General features: G+C 46.2%; 1 protein-coding gene across 1 annotated transcript; it reads right to left on the reverse strand.

Moving 5' to 3' along the window:
* Window positions 1-4,641: 4,641 nt before the first annotated feature.
* Window positions 4,642-17,388, reverse strand: LOC144123384 (endochitinase-like). Its single transcript, XM_077656226.1, has 10 exons — window positions 17,209-17,388; window positions 12,202-12,285; window positions 11,834-12,022; window positions 9,189-9,312; window positions 8,124-8,262; window positions 7,458-7,561; window positions 6,706-6,829; window positions 6,211-6,402; window positions 5,981-6,103; window positions 4,642-5,128 (listed from the first exon to the last, which is right to left on the reverse strand). The coding sequence occupies exons 2-10, from the start codon at window positions 12,266-12,268 to the stop codon at window positions 4,973-4,975; spliced, it is 1,218 nt and encodes a 405-aa protein (XP_077512352.1). The 5' UTR covers window positions 12,269-12,285; window positions 17,209-17,388; the 3' UTR covers window positions 4,642-4,972.
* Window positions 17,389-17,609: the final 221 nt, after the last annotated feature.

Consider the following 17,609-nt stretch of genomic DNA (forward strand, 5'->3'; position numbering starts at 1 on the left):
AAAAGGTAGATTGCGTTATCCCCACAGTGCTCACATGGGTCCACGTAGCCAGAAAAAAAAAAAAGCCTCCAGCTGCGTGGATGTCATTTCAATGCACATAGTGAGCTCGTCAGATGTAACAAAGAGGTTCGACTAAACGTGTGTAAGGTGACTGAAGTTCAATAAAGCTTGTTGCTGGGCTAGTTGGTGACACATAATTGAATAAAAAGGTAGTGCAAAAAAGGCGACCACAGGAGGAAGACCCGCGTTCGTGTTTGTGGTGTCTTCCTCCTACGGTCGTCTTTGTTGTGCTACCTTTTTATTCAAGGTGACTGAGGTATACGAAAATTAAACGATTTCAACTGCAGTTTAGTTCATTATCTGTCTGACACTTTCTTTGATGTGAAAATAAATGCAGCAAATGTAAGTACAAGTTTGCAAAAGACCCGTTTGGCAGATTTGATAAAAAGCAAAGGTTTCCTTAGTTAACTTGGGACAGACACTTTGTCGACTCTTCGTCTGTGCTTTCATTTCCTTTGGGGATCGTTCATTCTGACTGGTTAGAGAACCAGCGAGATAGGGATTTAATTATTTCTAGTCATTCTAGTGTTTACTCCTATAGTACGTTTTGACAAGTCTTGAAAACGCATGCTTCCTTTCACGTTAAATTTAATTCGAATTGCATCCCTAACGTAAGAAGAATGCTAGAAAAGAGAGAGATGGCCGCGTTCTGAGAGACACTGTTTCCAGGGTCTCTGTCCAGCACGTTTTAATCTTCATGTAGCTACTTTATTCGTTCTATTTTTGTGTATACGTGCCTCCATATACTTTCTTTGAAAAACAAGAGGTGACGTCGACCTTGTGCCGAGGAGACGCCGCGCAGACGGATTGCAGTGAACGCCAAAAATGCCACAAGCGACGCCTTTAAATGTTCGGCCATGCAAAAGAGGCCTCTTTTTTTATATCAAAGCATAATGCAACCTCGCGTAATGCTCTGTATGCATGCCATTCACTTTCAACAAACGTGACGGGCGATTTCAGGGATAGATTTCGGCGAACCTGACCAGCCGGTACGGACGTTGTAAACCCTAACAGCCAGATGCGATGGCCAGTCTGGTCACGTATGTCTTGACGGGACGGCATTTGATGCTTTAGACCAATATTCCAGTCCATGCTATAGATCGGTGGCATCAAACGCGATAGCGTTTTATAAAACCAGTCAGATCGGCATTACGAAGCCTCGATCTAGAAGGTCACGACCTGGTTATCAGCCCGAAGGAGCGCCTGAAATGCCAGGAAGTTGGCTAGTTGCAGCGCTCAGTAAAGAAAAGAGAAAGATCAAGTCAGTGTGCTGTAAAATCAAAAAGGTTAATGTGCAAGAGCCCTCGGCCGCAGACCGACCAAGTTCGACCCACTACTACACGTGACTCAAGCGTCTTTTAGGTCAGCACGTTGTTGGTCATGTGGACCACTAAGCTGCCATCCGTGCGGTAAAGCTTGTGATTTGTTGTAAACTATTGGTCATCAATAACGCTGCTTCGGGGAGCTAGTATGTTTATCAGAGGCTATACGCACAAACTAAGCTAGGCAAACGCAACAGGCACTGGGCGGAAGCCGTCTTTCACGAAGTGAGAAAAAAAAAGAACTGAAACACCAAAAAGGATGCAGCGCCTCAGAGTCTCCTGATACAAAACGCGTCAGTGAAAAAGGAGTGATGTATAGGTTGGCGCCAGGGGGTCATCTGAACTGAAAACAAGAGCAACAGGCAGATGCATAATGCTTCGCAAAAGATGTTCTTCGCTAGGGACTGTAGTCGAAGGATGATAGTAAGGTTGTCGACCGGTCCATACATCATGTCGATATCGAGTTCGACAGGGCGACCTAGGACGGGTCAGCATGTGGTACGAGAATAACGCCAAAGAGCAGGAGCTCCAGAAGGAAGATACAAGGAAGGGATAGCCGAAAAAGAAGCAGATACCTTTGCACTAAACTGGGACAACTCGCCAGTGGCGCCAACTTGCGAGGCGGCAATGATCGCCCAGAAACAAAAAAGAACTAGAGAACTCATTTGTTTCTTTTATAAAAACACGTTTTATGCGGGCAACGAACGCTTGGGGTACCGAAGTCGGCGCAAAAAACCCTGCGGCGCTGAAGCAGGATCAAGCGCATCGTATGGAGATGCTTGTGGTGATGAGAAGAAAAAAATCAAAGGTTTTCCGAAATAAATTAAAGTAACCCAATAATCACTACCAGTCCTGACTGTAAAAACTAAATTCAGCCTTAATTTCGTTAACGTCGAACAGTGGCTGCTCATACGCAATATTTCCGGACAAAAGCATTTTTGAAAGGGAAACTGTTTATGAACGCCATTTCTTATAAATTGTTAGATTTCACTATAATGATCAATATAACTAAAGATCTCCCGTCGGCAGGCCTGCCTTTTTTCTGCTACTAACGTTTTTGCTATCGTCAAAAGCGTTCCCATTGGAATTCTATGGAAGTACTAACTGCTCGATGCGAGCTATAGAAAAACTTTAAAAGAACCCATTTGAAGAATGGACGATTACCTTCAATATTTCTGTAACAGTACCTAACAGTTTTCCAATATCAAAATTTTTGTAGGGGAGAGGGAACCTCCTCCCATGTGAATACGTCTGCTTGCCCGCACAAAACTTTCTGAATTAAAGCGCATCTGGTTTCGAGCGTGGGTGCATTAGCGCACAAGAGGCTAATTAACAAAACGAGCTAGTACAGTGTTCGGAACACTGTTGTCAATCTATTACTGCTACACTGTACTGGACATGAGAGTAATGGCAATGTTTTAGCACGCACTCTTGTTCGTGAAACCTCAACCCAGTTGTTTAATTCTGAGTGACGTTGTATATGGCGTAGATGATATCGGTCTTCAGCACGGATTATGTTGTGTACAACTACAAGTTAAATAGCATTGTGCTTAACTGTTAGCTCGAAAACCAAATGGAGAGTAAACAGAAAGGAGGGGGGGGGGGGGGTATCTTTCGCTTCGCTTTATGGCCATATACCTTGATAACTTACTCCGTAGTCGAAATGCTTGTCACCGATGATGTTCAGTAACTAAGCACGCTCTCCTGGAAGTACAAGTTTTGTTGTTATTTTTTATGGAGTTTGCAAAATCATGATCAGCTTGCAAAACTAAAATGCTGCGATTTTCAAGTCTCCTATCTGGTGACAACGACGCATTTTATTATTGTAGATGAAAAAAAAATAGGCCCTTGTCACAAAGCTTGGTTTCAACCAAAAACTAAAAACTAAAGGTCACATTAGAACGAAACTTAAAAGATTTAGGCAGAAATGCATTTGCATTTGTTTCCAACGGCTATGCTACACGAGATCCTGATTCTGTTATTCATTCACCTTGTTCACCTTCTGTCCGTAAGTTTGAGACATCGGAGTCACCGATGCACTTGTTGTTTTATCATCAAGGTGCGTTAAACAGCAGGCTTGCAACGGGCAAGTAATGTTCTGCAGGAAATGTCTGAAGCCTCTACAAGCCACATAAACGGGATAAAATATTTGACCTCCAGCTTATGCGTTACATAGCATGTGCTTTGCAAGGATCGAAGAGCAATTAAAGCTAAGGCGATTCTGGCTAGTTGCACAAAATTGAATGCAGGCATAGGCTGAGCCTGCTGCGGGCGATAGTTTTCACTTGCCCGTTCGTCGAGACTGCACAGTGGCATGTTGCATTCGAGTACCACTCCCTCTACTGGTGGCACGGTGCAACTAAACAGTTTTCCGGATCAATCCTGCCCGCAAATTACCGCACAACTGCACACCCTCAAAATGAAAACACAGTTTTAGGTCCTTCGATATGTATAAGCAGTGCGAACACAAAATAGGAAGAACAAGAAGAAGATAGTACAGAGTACTGAACTTCTAACTTTTTCCAACTATCTTCTCCTTCTTCTTTCTGTTTTGTGTTCGAACTGCTGATACATGTGGATCGCAAGCAATTAGCCCGACAGATGGTGTTATTTAGGTGCTTCGCTTATGAATATACAGCTCTCACTGAACACAACCGCATCTTCTGACCCCACGCGGGTTGCTCTGGGATGTGGGAAGGAGTCAGCTGGGAGGGAAAAGGGTGCGAATTGCAAAGTTTTAACCCTAACCGCCAAGCAGCTCATGTTTTCATTGTTACTGTGATTATTAATCTCAACCATACTGTCGTTCCAGTGCGTTTAAAAGGCTAGGACACGCCTGCTTAGCACACTCGCATTTAGATACATACACGTAAGCGAAGGTCAACGGGCAGTGGTTAGTGGATTTTATCTGACAGAGCGACTCCGTATAGGCTATGTTTTGAGAGATGCCATACGGGTGCGCTCCGGTACAGGAGCTACTGCCGGAATCGAGTTGGCGAACTCGTGTTCAGAAGCCGGACGCCACAACCGCTGAGGCACTGTGGCGAGTTCATAGGCGAAAAGTTAACGCAGATATTTTTATGCATACCATAATCAGCGTTCAGAACCATCGTAGCAGAGAAGGTGTCATGTGGTAGAGAAAAATTAGGCGTAGTGTTTTCAACATTCAGTTATTCTATTAGCTGAACGCTGTGAATCCATGGCCGACGTGAATGCGGTCTGGGCGGAGTCAAACATTAAAGGCTCTTTGGTTGTGCCAGACAGTAAAATCACACAGTCCTAATAGTGAATACTGGTTGCAGGCTTTTTATTGCCAGCTATGAATGAGAAACAGTGTTGCCGCTCGGTGATCACAACACAAAAACACAAATCTTTGCCACGACTGCTATTTACATTCGTTCATACTGGACGCAGTTGCCGCTAACAGCAGCCCTTTTACAATATCACGGATGAGTTACAGCGTGCCTTAGAGGATGCGGCGGGCTGTGAAATGTGGCACGGAGAATGCGCAGTTGTTGACTTGCGTACGCTACGCTGCCAAGTTTGGCCATAAAGTTCGGACAGAGCTTGCACCTATGTATTCCTGCATCCTACCCAATACGCGGGTCAATCAGGCGTCCTTCGTTGAACTTCCGGCAGATGGCGTTCAGCAGCGGATTCTTCACACCACATGCACCCTTGAAGTCGTCCATGTCCACGTTGAAAACCATCACGCCGCCATAGTCTTTTTCCAGCACAAAGTCCACCTATAAAAGTCGTGAACGGCAAATGATGAGTGGCACATTGATTTGCAGAAATTGCCTTATAAACGGCCCTTTGCTGCGTTTTAGACGCCGGGCGACCACACTGCAATGCAAACAATAAACATGTATGAGCCTTTTAGTCTAATGCTGCCGTTAGACCAAACCGGAGCAGTGGGAAGCAGCGCTGCCCAGCAAAGACCTGGACGACCAGGGCCGGTTGGTCGACTTGGCATGTGCTGCAGCCGTGGCCGACGGAGCCCTGGACTAGGGGACCCGCCCGCTGGACTCTACGTCGATTACTCTCGAGGTCAAATGAGTTTTTCACAGAGGCTTGGGCGAATTGATAAACCATTGAGAAAAACAGCTCGTATTGCGACTGAGACGAAGGAGGACACAGCGCTCGTCATTGTGCATGTTCCTTCATCCCAGCCTCAACTGACGCTGTTTCTACTCAAAGTTTTCCACTCACTCAGTCGCTCTCCATGAAGTCATTCCTATCGCACTTGAATGCCATTTCGGCTTGACCAACGCACGTATTACGTCAAGCACGTATCAAGCTAATCATTCATCGATTCCAATCATGGCAATCATGCATCGCGTCAAGCGTGTGCAGTCTGCGTCACCCTTGTGTAGAGCGATCGACCTGCACGTTGTCCTGCAAACAAACTAACGCCATGGCATACCTGCTGGATTCTACAAGCTAGGCTAGCGCGGAAGTACAGACGCACAAACCTAGAAGCCAAGTGGGCGAGTGCACTTTACCCGAAAACCTTTGTATTTAGAACTAATTGCATTTAAAAACGTTACTAGGTAATTTTCCCACACATTCAACAACAAAGGCTGCTGCAAACATGCCTTAGCTGAGACGCTTTCTTCGTCCTCGTAGCCGACCCATTGGTCACCGCGGTAGGCGAAGGGGCATTGGCCAACCTCGTCGAACTCCCGCCTCCACGAGAGCATGGTGATGTCCATGCAGATCTGCACAAGAAAGGAAGTTAGCAAGCAGCCCCTTCGTATAGCGTACGGCATACACGTCGTCGAAGGCGAGTGCACGCATGGAAGTTCGCCTCAATTCACGCGCGTACCTCGTAGTAGGCGAGTATCTCGTCGGACATGACGAAGGGCCCGGGCACGGCGTGCACGTCTCGGCGGGTGGGCGCGGCCAGCGAGTGGCGCCGGGGGTCCTGCAGCGTGTAGCTGCGCCCGTAGAAGGGGATGCCCAGCATCAGCTTCTTCTTGGGCGCGCCCAGCTTCACCAGCCTGTTCAGGCCATCCTCCTGTGAAAGAGGAAATGATTAGCACATCCTCGAAGCATTCGAATATACTATATACAAGTGCACAAGCTTCAAGTTACAAGTTACAAGTTACCAGTTACAAGTTACAAGTTTCAAGTTACAAGTGCACCAGTTATAGGTGCAGGGGAAATAACCAGGTTCAGGAATTGCGAAGGTGATATTAAACTTCTTAAAACTTATAAAAGTGGTTAATAAATTGGCCCTGAACCACTGTGGCATCAACGCAGATACTTTAGGGCGAACTGTCAGCGTGCACTGAGTGAAGAGTAAGCAGTCACGACGTACCGCGTTCAGCGCCGCATACTGTCCTCTGTCGAAGCATCGTCTCCTGAGCGGGCTGTGCACGTCCGTGTAGCCCGTCCACGTGCCGCGCAGGTCGTGCGTGAACACGTTGAACCAGTCCACGTATCTGCGGCAGAAATTGGAGGCGAACGTCAAAATAACCCGTCCGACTGAGTTATGGCATACCGTGCGTTTACATACATGCAGAGCTTGATTCACTTAGCAAACTATGACTTATGTAAGCAGGGCGCAGCTGTTGGAACATTGCAACAAGTAATCTTTCTTTGTCCATCTTACAGCTTTCAAATCAGGCTACGTTTAGCACCATTCGTAAGGGGGGAGTGGCCTGCAGCAGTGTGTGACTTGGTATTTACTCACGACAGACCTTCGGTCATGCCAACTATTTTTAGGGAAACGTTGGTATTTTTGCACCGTTTCTGCACTTCATTTCTGCCTTAGACCTGGCACTATTTGCCCCAATTTAAATTTCATGTAATCTCACGCCAATCATTTCTACTGACTTTTGTAGCTTTATTCCGCTAGGGACGAGTTATGTCCCAAACACGGAAAGCTCTCTTCCGTCTTTCATAAATTCTGTCACTGATATTTATTATTGTCATGAGCAATAAACGGCCGCCAGCGCCTATATGCAGTACTATCCTAAATGCATGTTCTATGGATCGGATCGGATCCGTGTCACCTCTGGGAGTTATTTGGTATCACTACCTAAGAGTAGCCGCCCATCAAACACTCACCGTGACAAGGCAGCCACGTTGAAACCAGTCTTGAGAAGCATCGGATCAATGGGAATGGTCGTTGTCAACATGAAGTCGTACTTTTCAAACTCTGCCCGGAGTTCCTAAAATGCCAGAGATTGCAAGCATGTTTTTCGTTTATTTCTGACAACTACAATTCTCGCCAAATCTTGCACACTTTATTCTTAATCGTTCACTAGTTTCACCGCTTTAAAGCATAATCCAATTTGGCCAGTCATCTGCGTGCATTTTTTTCCTCAGTGGTAGTTGCACCACACACGGTGACCAGATCTTAAAGGCGTCGACGTCATCGTAGTGGAATGTTTGTTCCAACAGACAACTCGTTGACGTCGCCACGTCAGAATCCCGGGATTATCTCCTGACTGCTACAGATGAAATATTTCCGTGCTCAATCAGCTTGCCAACGATCAGAATGAGTTACCTTAAGTCACGTGATCTAAGTCTTGGCGCCGGAATCTCCTAAAAGCATGCAATGCACGAACCGTGCTCATACGGCTTTCAAACTTCGAAGTTTGTTTCTTTTGTTTCCTTTTTTTTAATAAGGATAACAACAGTGCCAACCAACAATGAGGTTGAAAACAGTTTGCAAAACGGAAGAATACCAAGCCGCTGCAGTTCGTAATACGGAATTTGTTCGTTGTTTACCTTCATGACGAGGACGAAGTTCTCCTTGTCGCCCTGGCTTCCTCCCCGCACCATTGTGCCTGGATACTGCCACGATATGTCCAAGCCATCGAAACCGTACTGGCGCATCCAGCGAACAGCACTTTTCACGAACTTTCGCCTGTATTGACGACCCGAGCAGAAAAAAAATGTTTGGTTGTTTGCATGTTAACTTCTCTGTTTGTTTGCTTGTCTATTTCTTTATTTACTTGTCTGTTCGTTTCTTTGCTAGTTTTTGCTTGCTTTCTTGCTTGTTTATTTCTGTACTTACTTCGTTGTTTCTTTCTAATTTGTTTACTTCTTCGCGCGTTAGCTTTCTCGCTTTTTGTTTGTTTGCTTGTTTGTAACGGGTATATTGCAGTACAGGGCAGGCACTCAGAAATAGCGTCGGCAAGTGTTGTCTTTCGCTTCACTGAGCAATATGAAGCACAGCTTTATTCTCATTTGTAAGTACAAATGTTTTTTTTTTCATTTCATCTTATCTTAAGCTCCAAATAAATGTGATGTCATCGGTTGCTGGAAATATTTATTTGCAATTTGGAACTCCAACAACTCCGCGCGTAGCGTCGACTTTTGTTTTATCGAACGAATGAGTGTTAGATAGTTTTGAATATGGCTTGAGAATGAATTGGAATAAAAACGGTCATGAAGCAAGGCAACACATAGTTTCGCCCTCAGTCATCCGCATTTTTTCTTCAATGATAAGATAAGCTATGCACACCTGGCCGCTATTGTTGATTCTAGCTTCAAAAAGTTACATAATGATTATATTTGGTAATCAGTATTCACAGTATAAATAAAAGAAATCTGCGTCAGCGCATTCTTTTCAGCGCGCAAATTAGTCATGTTATAACCAGCACCCTACCGCCCAAACAATGCGCTAAACGTCCTCAACTCTATCGACGAACACTACGCGCTACATAACTGAAAAGGAATCAGTGTTTGTTGTCCTACGCTTTTCATAACGAAAAGTGTCCATCCACGAACCGTACAATGTAAGGAGCCAGTCTGAAGCTCTATACAGTGTGCGAGCTGCACGTCACTCACCTGCTGGAGGAACGCCTGACCATCGTCGAAAAGACGCTGTGCCCGTACTCCCAGCCGCCGACTGAAATGAGCGTCTTGATGTGCGAGTACCGCTTCTTGATAGACGTGAACTCTTGGTACAAGCCTGCGAGGGAGAACGGAAACAGGAAATCACTTCCTGGGAAAGCAGTTCTAGAGCTAAGTACCGGGACCTGGAAGCTGAAATTGGAGCCCATGTTATCTTTATAGCTATGTCACGTGACTCTGAGTTATGTCGGCGAGAGCTGAGAAATGGAAGCCAACGAAGGTGATGGCCGCGACTCCAGATAATGGGGGGACCCAAAGCCAATGCTTCGGCAGGGAACTTGTCTGAAGGGCGTGTGTCTTCGTCGGAATAAAGGTGCCAGATTAGACAAGCCCCAACGATCCCTTTCTCCTTTTTTAACCCAACTAATGATTTCGTGTACTCAGAACATCAGGGGTAACATAAAAAGCTGGTTTCAGCAGCTTGACAAGGCTCCTTCCTCCTTCGAACGATACAAACAGTGGCATACAAGCGAAATTACTTGTGGAGATCGCGATAGCATAAAAACAGGACAAATAAAAAATTTTCAACAGATCATTTAAGGCGTGTGATACTCTCAGAACATAACAGATTTTGCAGCAAAGTGATCGTAACAAACCTGCAAACAAAACTGCAAGACGAATAAATAAATTACACATAAATCTGTGGAGAAGCAGCAGTAATCTGCGTACTGTATGAAAGCGCGGCAACAGTGGCAAAGAAATTATCAATCAGAAGAAATGTGGTTGAGATTAAAAACCTAATGGCAAAAATTAAGGGCCAAATTACATGTGTAACGTCAGCAAGAAGTAACGCACAAACTGAAAGGGGTCCACAGTTTACAAGAAAACACTAACTACAACACTAGATAAACATAACACAAACACAAAACAGTACATAGTTCTCTACTATGCACTGCCTTTAGTTCCGTAAACGTAAGACGTTCTATACTGGTATCGCTTTCATGAAACATATTCAACAGTTCTGTAATTATATAGCATAACCTTTGTTGTCCGTAATCTGTCCTGCTAAAAGATATAGCTTCTTATTAAGTTGGCCTTGGGTCGTAAGCGTGTATATGTTGGTTAAATTAGCCCAAGTGTGTAGGTGTGTTATGCTGTTCCTTATTTATGTCAAGCTATATTCTAAAGCTGCTATTCTAAATGTGAAAAAAGCCAACACTCACTGAAACCAAGGAAATCATAAGGGAATGTTCCTTTTTTATTTGTGTTGTTGATCAGAGGGGAATTAATAGTTTAATTATTTTATGGCTGAAACATAATTGATCACAAAGTAAAAACGAAAGAACCAAATGCTCCCGATGGGATTCGTACCCGCGTAGCTGAGTTGGCAGAGCCACGTACGCGAAACTCGGAGGTTGCGGGTTCGGATCCCACCAACGGCATGTGGTTGTTCTTTCTTCTGCTTTTCAATAAATTTCCTTCGGGCCATAAAATGATTTCACTACTAATTTCCCATTGATTGACAGCACGAGTTTTTTAAAATATAAAAACATTCCCCTATGGCTCTCCTTGATTTCAGGGACTGTAAGCTTCCTAGATATATGTGTCGTAACGATTCTCTCATTTCCTCACCTTTGTCTGTTCAGACCTTCATAGGTACGTTCTTATTTTCCCTTTTACTGTATCCAGGTGTTCGGTACTGTAGATACTGTATCCGGGTGTTCGAAGTATGTCTCTATCATTAGGATACCGGGTTTCAGAGAGCACAATGACGTCGAAATCAAAACCAGTCTGATTAAATATTGTTTTGAACTGTGCACATTTGTGCCTGGCCGACTGCACATTTAAATTAATTCATTTCGCCCCCCCCCCCCCCCCCCCCCGGGTGCTGATTTCAGTCGTCTGGCGGGACGTACATCGAAGGAACAGAAAAAAGGAGGGAATAGAAACCCCAGGCTTGTAATTGGTAGCAATACTAAGCAATTTCCGCCCAATCATTCTTAGGCCTATATTAGTCGCCGTCCGACCCTCCTTGCGCCTCATAAGCACTTTCCCACCCCTGTGCCAAACAAGGCGGGCGTTATGTTCACGATCCCAGTGCTTCGCCACCAAGGGCAGTGATCGCGCTTGCTTTATTAGGTTTTCTTGAATGTACACTTTCGACTGAAAAAAATTGAAAGAAAATTGGTTTTTGAGGAAACGAAATGGCGCAGTAATTGTCTCACATACGATCGCTCATCCTTCAGCTTACTTCTGCACTGGAGCCAACTATCTCTGACGGATTTGTGGACAAAACGCACGATGAATCCTGGCGTCTTATCAGGCTTTTAAGGTACGCGGTGCATTGCACTGACGCCACTTGATGTCAGCTCAAGTGAAGCACCAAGCTTAGTTGTTTATTTCGACTTCGTATGTGTGAACACTAGCTATACTAAGTACACAATATAGTGGACTACGTTCAATACACGGAACGACGTGCCTAATAATTTGAATGGTAGGTTCCCCTTTTTTTCTTTTTATTTCTAGTTCTTACAATTTATGTCTAGAAATGTCCGCGATTGCGCGTCATTGTAAATACAGGGGGAGGCACAGAGACAGGTGCGGAAGATAAAGATTGAGGTGTGGCCTTGATCCTGTACCTGTATTGTTGACGTATGTGGACATGCTGGACTCCATCTCGAACGTCTCAGAGTTTATGGTGACGAAGGCGAGTGTTACATGGCTGCACATGTGTCCCGGGATGTCCGAGACGCGGTAGTCCATCGGGCTTGGCCGCGACATGGCCTCGCCGTAGTAGTAGCACACCACGGGCTTCTTCTCATCATCATCTGCAGAGAAAACGTCCGCGACACATCGAGGACACATCTAGAAAACATCTGGCACCCATTCGCAGCGAGCAGAGTTGACAGCACCGAAGCTGCATTGAATATGCACACCTTGGAGACAATGGCAACGATAAACCACACTCAAAGAAAAAAATATTTCCCGAAGAGATGCGAAGACTCACTTGATGCCCCACTGATTAGCTGGATGACGCATAGAACCAGCAGCGTTTGTAGCCACATCTTGTTCATGTCCTTTTTGCCTGTATCTGAATAAAATGAGAAAAAATTAAAACTGGGAATTTTTAACCGCGGTAAGCATACTGTAGACTAGAGACATCGACAGAAATCCAAATCGTCCACAGTCACAAAATGTACTCGAGCAGCATACCCACAGCAAGAACTTTTGAACAAAGTTACTGCAAAACTGCGGGTATTTGTAGGCTGAATTTGACACTGATGCATCTGTATTCCTTACGTGTCGAGATGAGCATAAATCGGTGCTGAATCTGTCACCTGTTAATTGTTTTGAAAAATCAATGCGGAGTCCAATGAACGTATTTCCAAATTCTTGCAATAGCAGGCAAAATAAAATTGACCTAGTTCCAGTTGTTGCGGAATGACAATAATACTATAGACGTACTCAAGTCGTTAATAAGTTACACGGAAGCTACTTTCGTTTGCTGTTCGAAAGGATAGTTGTACGACAACGTCTTGTTGTCAGCGCTCTTCAAAACGCTTCAGCAGACAGATAAATTTTGGCCAAGTTCTTCGCTACGCAGCAGGCATCAAATTGGGTCCATCCGAGCTCTCCTTACTTCGGCTACACCATATCTCTCCTACGCTACATTCGCCACAGCCTCCGACTGCTCTATAATATGGTAATTTCGTCTGCCCACATTGGAGAGCATTCAAGCACAGGTGCTTCGGATTTCCAAGGTGTACCTTTACCCAAGTCCCAAGGCACAACAGACGAAGCCCGTGCCTGCCCGATATCAGTGCGAAAACTCTCATCTGCTCAACAACACCCACCAAGAATATTGTCACCGTACGTACGTACGTACGTACGTACGTACGCACGATCTTGTGCCGTTGCCTAGCAACCCGAGTTGCTACCCAAGCTCGGGTAGTAACTCGGGTTGTGACTCGGGTATGTTCGGAGAAGCTTTACACCACCTGCGCGAGAAGTTGCTCGGGAGGAGCAACTTGGGTCGCACAATGTCCCTACGGGTGGTTGTGACAGGAAGAGCCACCTGCCAATTCAGTGGCGCGTCGCTTAACCGCTGCGCCACTGCGCTGGTAGAGGACTCACCACCATCTATGAATGTCAAGTAGAGAATGACCAATTCTGCATATACTCATTCATTCATCCATTCATATTTTATTCATACACCGGAGTGTACAGGAGGCCAAGGTAAAAGCCGTTCTACGACGGCTTGAGAAGTCCCTGGCCCCCAAATACAGTGGCAGCGGAAAGCATAAACACATCAGCAAAAAAAGATTACAGCCCTATGCTACTTGTATGTGAGCATTCTCAAACATAGAAAGATGGGCATCGACCCACTAAAGCTATATCGTCATACCCTTAAGGCGGAGCTTAAGTGTCTCCTCCAATTGAAGAATGAATACTTGCTTCCGCATGTCTACTCGGTTTGACTACGTTAACGCCCTACCAATTTTAGGTCGCCTCATTGCACGAACCACTCCGAGTGTTTTCGCGTCTGCCGACCCGAAGGTGCCGCCACTTGGGTATTAACGTTGCTCCCAACGATCGGCCGAACAGCCGGCTTTCCAGAGCCCTCCGATGCCACCAATCCCATTTACCATCATGTTTCGCTCCCCCGCGTCATCCCATCAAGCCACCGTGGGTGATGGCTAAACCTTTGGTAAGCTCGCGTATTCCCGGTATTCTAAGAACATCAATATGGCACTAGTCTCTGGAATACGAAAGCTTACTTTAGCGTACATGTGGTTAGAATATAGGAACCATGTCCACGTTTACACTGACGGATCTCCGTCGCCAAACGCGTCAGCAGTGGCTGTTGCAGTACCCTCTCGGCAGTCGATTCGCCGACATATTTCAGATCAAAAGACGTCAACCGCTGCTGAGCCTGTGGCACTGAAGGAAAGCGATTCGACTCATCTGTGGAGAGTAACCTCAAGCACGGTGAAGATTTTTTATTTTTTATTCTAAGCCTGCGCTGCATACTCTGGTAAGTTTTTTGCGGAAAATCACCTAGCAATATTCGGCAATAGACATCGCTTAGTTTCTTTCATCTGCTCACGATAAAGGCCATCGTATTGTGTTTCATTGTGTTCCCGAACACTGCGGGCTAAATAAAAACCTTGTACTGGGCACCAAGCCGGAAAGACGGAAAGTTCGCCAGACAGTACGGGAGATTCTACGTTTCTTGCGCACCACGGGTATCTACTAGTGGTCGCGGTTAGGCTCTCTCATGGCGTGCCTGCGCATAAATTTCCATCTTTCTAAAGTCCTATTCCCGAACCTGAGTGTTCATTAAATATCTAAACTCAACTAGCACATATTTTTTTAATGTGACAAATATCTCGTGATAAAACAAGTAAGAAACCCATGCGAAACGACCAATCGCCGGCTCGGATCCAGAATACAAACTGTTGGTTATCCCCAACACGCAGCTGGGGTACGTTTTCCCAAGGTCAACCCTTTTATATCAGTTTAAGTACCAAAGCGGTGCCAATAGATGATCCCGCGACTACTAAAACAGCATGCTTCTTTTTAGCCGTGAGATAAAAACAACGAGAAATAAATAAATACACCAGCCTTGTGCGCAAAACAAAAACACTTTCCGAGTTTGCGCATCCCCAGAGACCGCGTAAGCTTCTCACAGAGCTGCGCATGCATTTGTCTCGCTCCTCGTCAGCAAAACAACACCTCTGCAGGCGGCGCATTTCCGTGATAATCACTAAACGACAGAATCGCTACGCTACATTAAGTTTCTCCTGATTGATAGCAACAAAAGTCCCAATAACTTCCTTGGCGCAGGCGAAAAAAAAAAAACGAATCTCTTGCCATTGCGACTGGTCGGAAGCTGCCAAATGTTCTCTTTTGCCAGCCCGGATAACACAGGGAAACCATTAACGAGCACCGCGCTAGTTCTTTCACGCATTCCTCGTACTCAGCGAGCACACGCGTTGCTTTTGTAACGGCTCTCTGGTCGAGCGAGCTTTTTCAAGGCGCCGATACGTCGTTACGGCTCTCCAGAAGTTGCGAAAGCTGGACAGCGGAATGAGGACACACGGAACGGCTTCGAGGCTGGCTGCTTCAGGGAAACAACGGCAGAGATCGCTCTTTTCGACAGCCCGCAGCTGAGAATTGAACAAAACAACCTAGCCGCTGTGTCGCAGCGTTTCGGAGAAACAATATCGTTCGTTTAATAGCATGCTAAGTTGTAAGTTTAAATGCAATAAAACGTAGCTTATATATTTTTTTTAAAGAAGGCGATTTTTTCGAAATCAAAAGCAAGCTCCGTCAAGTTCACTTCGTCAGAATTTTCTCATCTTATTTCTGCGCAGATATGCTCCTCTAAGCGAACTACTTTTGAAGAATGCACCATTTTGTTGGTGCGATATGCTCCACTGAGGTTGGCTGTTTTTTTTTTTTTCGGTATTCACGCGTCTGGGAATGCTTGGTTTGCCGATATCCGTTTCAAGACAACCCATTTGGAGTCAGTACATCATTTAACGAATGCGCTGACGTTTCAGCAAATTCAACACTCAAGCGACACAACCACGAAATCGTTAAAGGAACAACACGTGGTAAAGCGGCCAACTGTAGTCGCACAATGCACTGACGGCCACAACTACACAGTGTCTGCTTCGCCCAGAAAGATATCGACTAGACGGAAGCCACCCAGCTACATTTGCACACGGCACCAGCAACGCAGGCACTCCAGTGTACACCACGGGTTCTTGGTATAAGGGCCTCGTTCGTTACTATCCTTGCTTCTCAGCGCACAACGCAGGGTGGAGTGAAAAGGCATGCGTCTGCTGGCAGCGCCAGTGTTATAAGATGAGGCAAGAGACACCAGTATAGGCAGTCTTTTCGCAGAAGACACTTCGGGCGTCCATGCAGACCCGTGCGGTGCCCCGGGAAGTGTTTGCACAAGCTTCGCGGGTCGTCCAAACGAACGGCTTCCTGTGCCCACGCCTCGACTTCCTGCGTGATTCCGGAACTCTCACAACTCGCCAACTCTCCGCTGTGGGCATGCTGTCCGAGGAGACCTTCGGGTGTGGAGCAACTGCCGTCTTGGCGAGCTACAGGTCCGCCCAAAGCAAACGTCTTGGCGCGGCCTCCGCGAGCATTGTCCACGAGTGGGCTCGAGTTCGATGCCGTTCTTTGCGATACCGGTGGTTCGTTCGGGGGGCGGGTAAGTCTCAAATTTATAACGATAATCCCGGAAGCCTGGTCAAACTCTAATTAAATGACTTTTCCTGCGCAAACAAAACTGGTGCGGTAGCCGGGAGCGACATTTGCGCGGAAATGTCACGCCGGATACCCCCATGGCACGTGGCTCGAGTTTGAGAAATTCATAAGGCGAATGACTAGCGGGAAAGGAATTGTTTGCAGTATTATAAGGCGTGCCATTTGACGACGACTAACGATGTTTAGAGCCAGATTAGTCTCTCCTTTCCTTCTGTGTGTGTATGTGTGCGCGCGCACGTGTGTGTATGTATGTATGTATGTGTGCGAGTGTACGTGTGCTTATGTGTGTGTGTGTGTGTGTGTGTCCGCGAAACGCGAAGATTACTATGAAAATAAAACATTGCCTTCGCTGTGCAGCATTTTTGAAAGGAAAAACTTTTTTTTTGGTGGGCGAAGAGCTTTGCCTTTCAAAACCTATATGTTGTCAATTGATGTCTGTAACAGTATTACAGCGGCGAAACGATAAACTAAGAATAAGGTAAATACTCTCAAGAAAACGCAAATACTTTGGCACGTCTCAGTGCCTTGCGATTTATTTAAAAAATAATAAGAAGTAAATGAAAGCCGAGCAATCAAAAAGAAAACGCAATATTTTGCTCGCTGGTCACGGTTTTGCTTTCGTCAATAAGCTCGTTAACAGCAGCGCGAACACGTGCCAAGACGGGCTTAGCGCCGGTTATTGATTTGCAAGCGAGGGTAAAAAAGCAGCCTTCTCGCGCGCACTCACAGTTTTGTCGACGGCGGCGTCACTCTCGCCTCCTTCTTGCTATCGAGAACGGAGCCCCGTTGTTCGGCGTCGTCGTTCGCACTGCTGGCGGCGCGAGCAAGCGGCGTTCCAGTGGCCCCGAGGTGGTGTTCGGTCGGGGCGCTCCGCTCCAGGTGCTCGAGTAAACGCTTTCGGGAAGCCCGGCCGAAGGGCGCTGACTAATAAAGGTTCTCTTCCTCTCGCCTCCTTTCCACAAGCACCTTGCGAGGGAAAGCCCGCACAGAAACTCGAGCCCCTTCCTGCCTCTCCCATCTTTGCCCCGACACACCGCATCCCGTCAATTTGCCCCACACTCACCACATGTGTGTCCCCCCCCCCCCCCCCCCTTTCCCGCTCGCACCCAGGTAATCCGGTTCGGCGGT

The sequence above is a fragment of the Amblyomma americanum genome, chromosome 3 (genome assembly GCF_052857255.1).
Source record: "Amblyomma americanum isolate KBUSLIRL-KWMA chromosome 3, ASM5285725v1, whole genome shotgun sequence".
In the NCBI taxonomy this organism is placed as follows: Eukaryota; Metazoa; Arthropoda; class Arachnida; order Ixodida; family Ixodidae; genus Amblyomma; species Amblyomma americanum.

Bases quoted from the DNA above. Each gene is read 5' to 3' on its own strand.
- LOC144123384 (XM_077656226.1), bottom strand. From the start codon at position 12,268: ATGAACAAGATGTGGCTACAAACGCTGCTGGTTCTATGCGTCATCCAG. The intron at 12,023-12,201 runs GTGAGTCTTCGC...TTTTCTCTGCAG, and splicing joins GCTAATCAGTGGGGCATCAA to ATGATGATGAGAAGAAGCCC. The intron at 6,830-7,457 runs GTGAGTGTTTGA...TTTCTGCCGCAG, and splicing joins AACGTGGCTGCCTTGTCACG to ATACGTGGACTGGTTCAACG.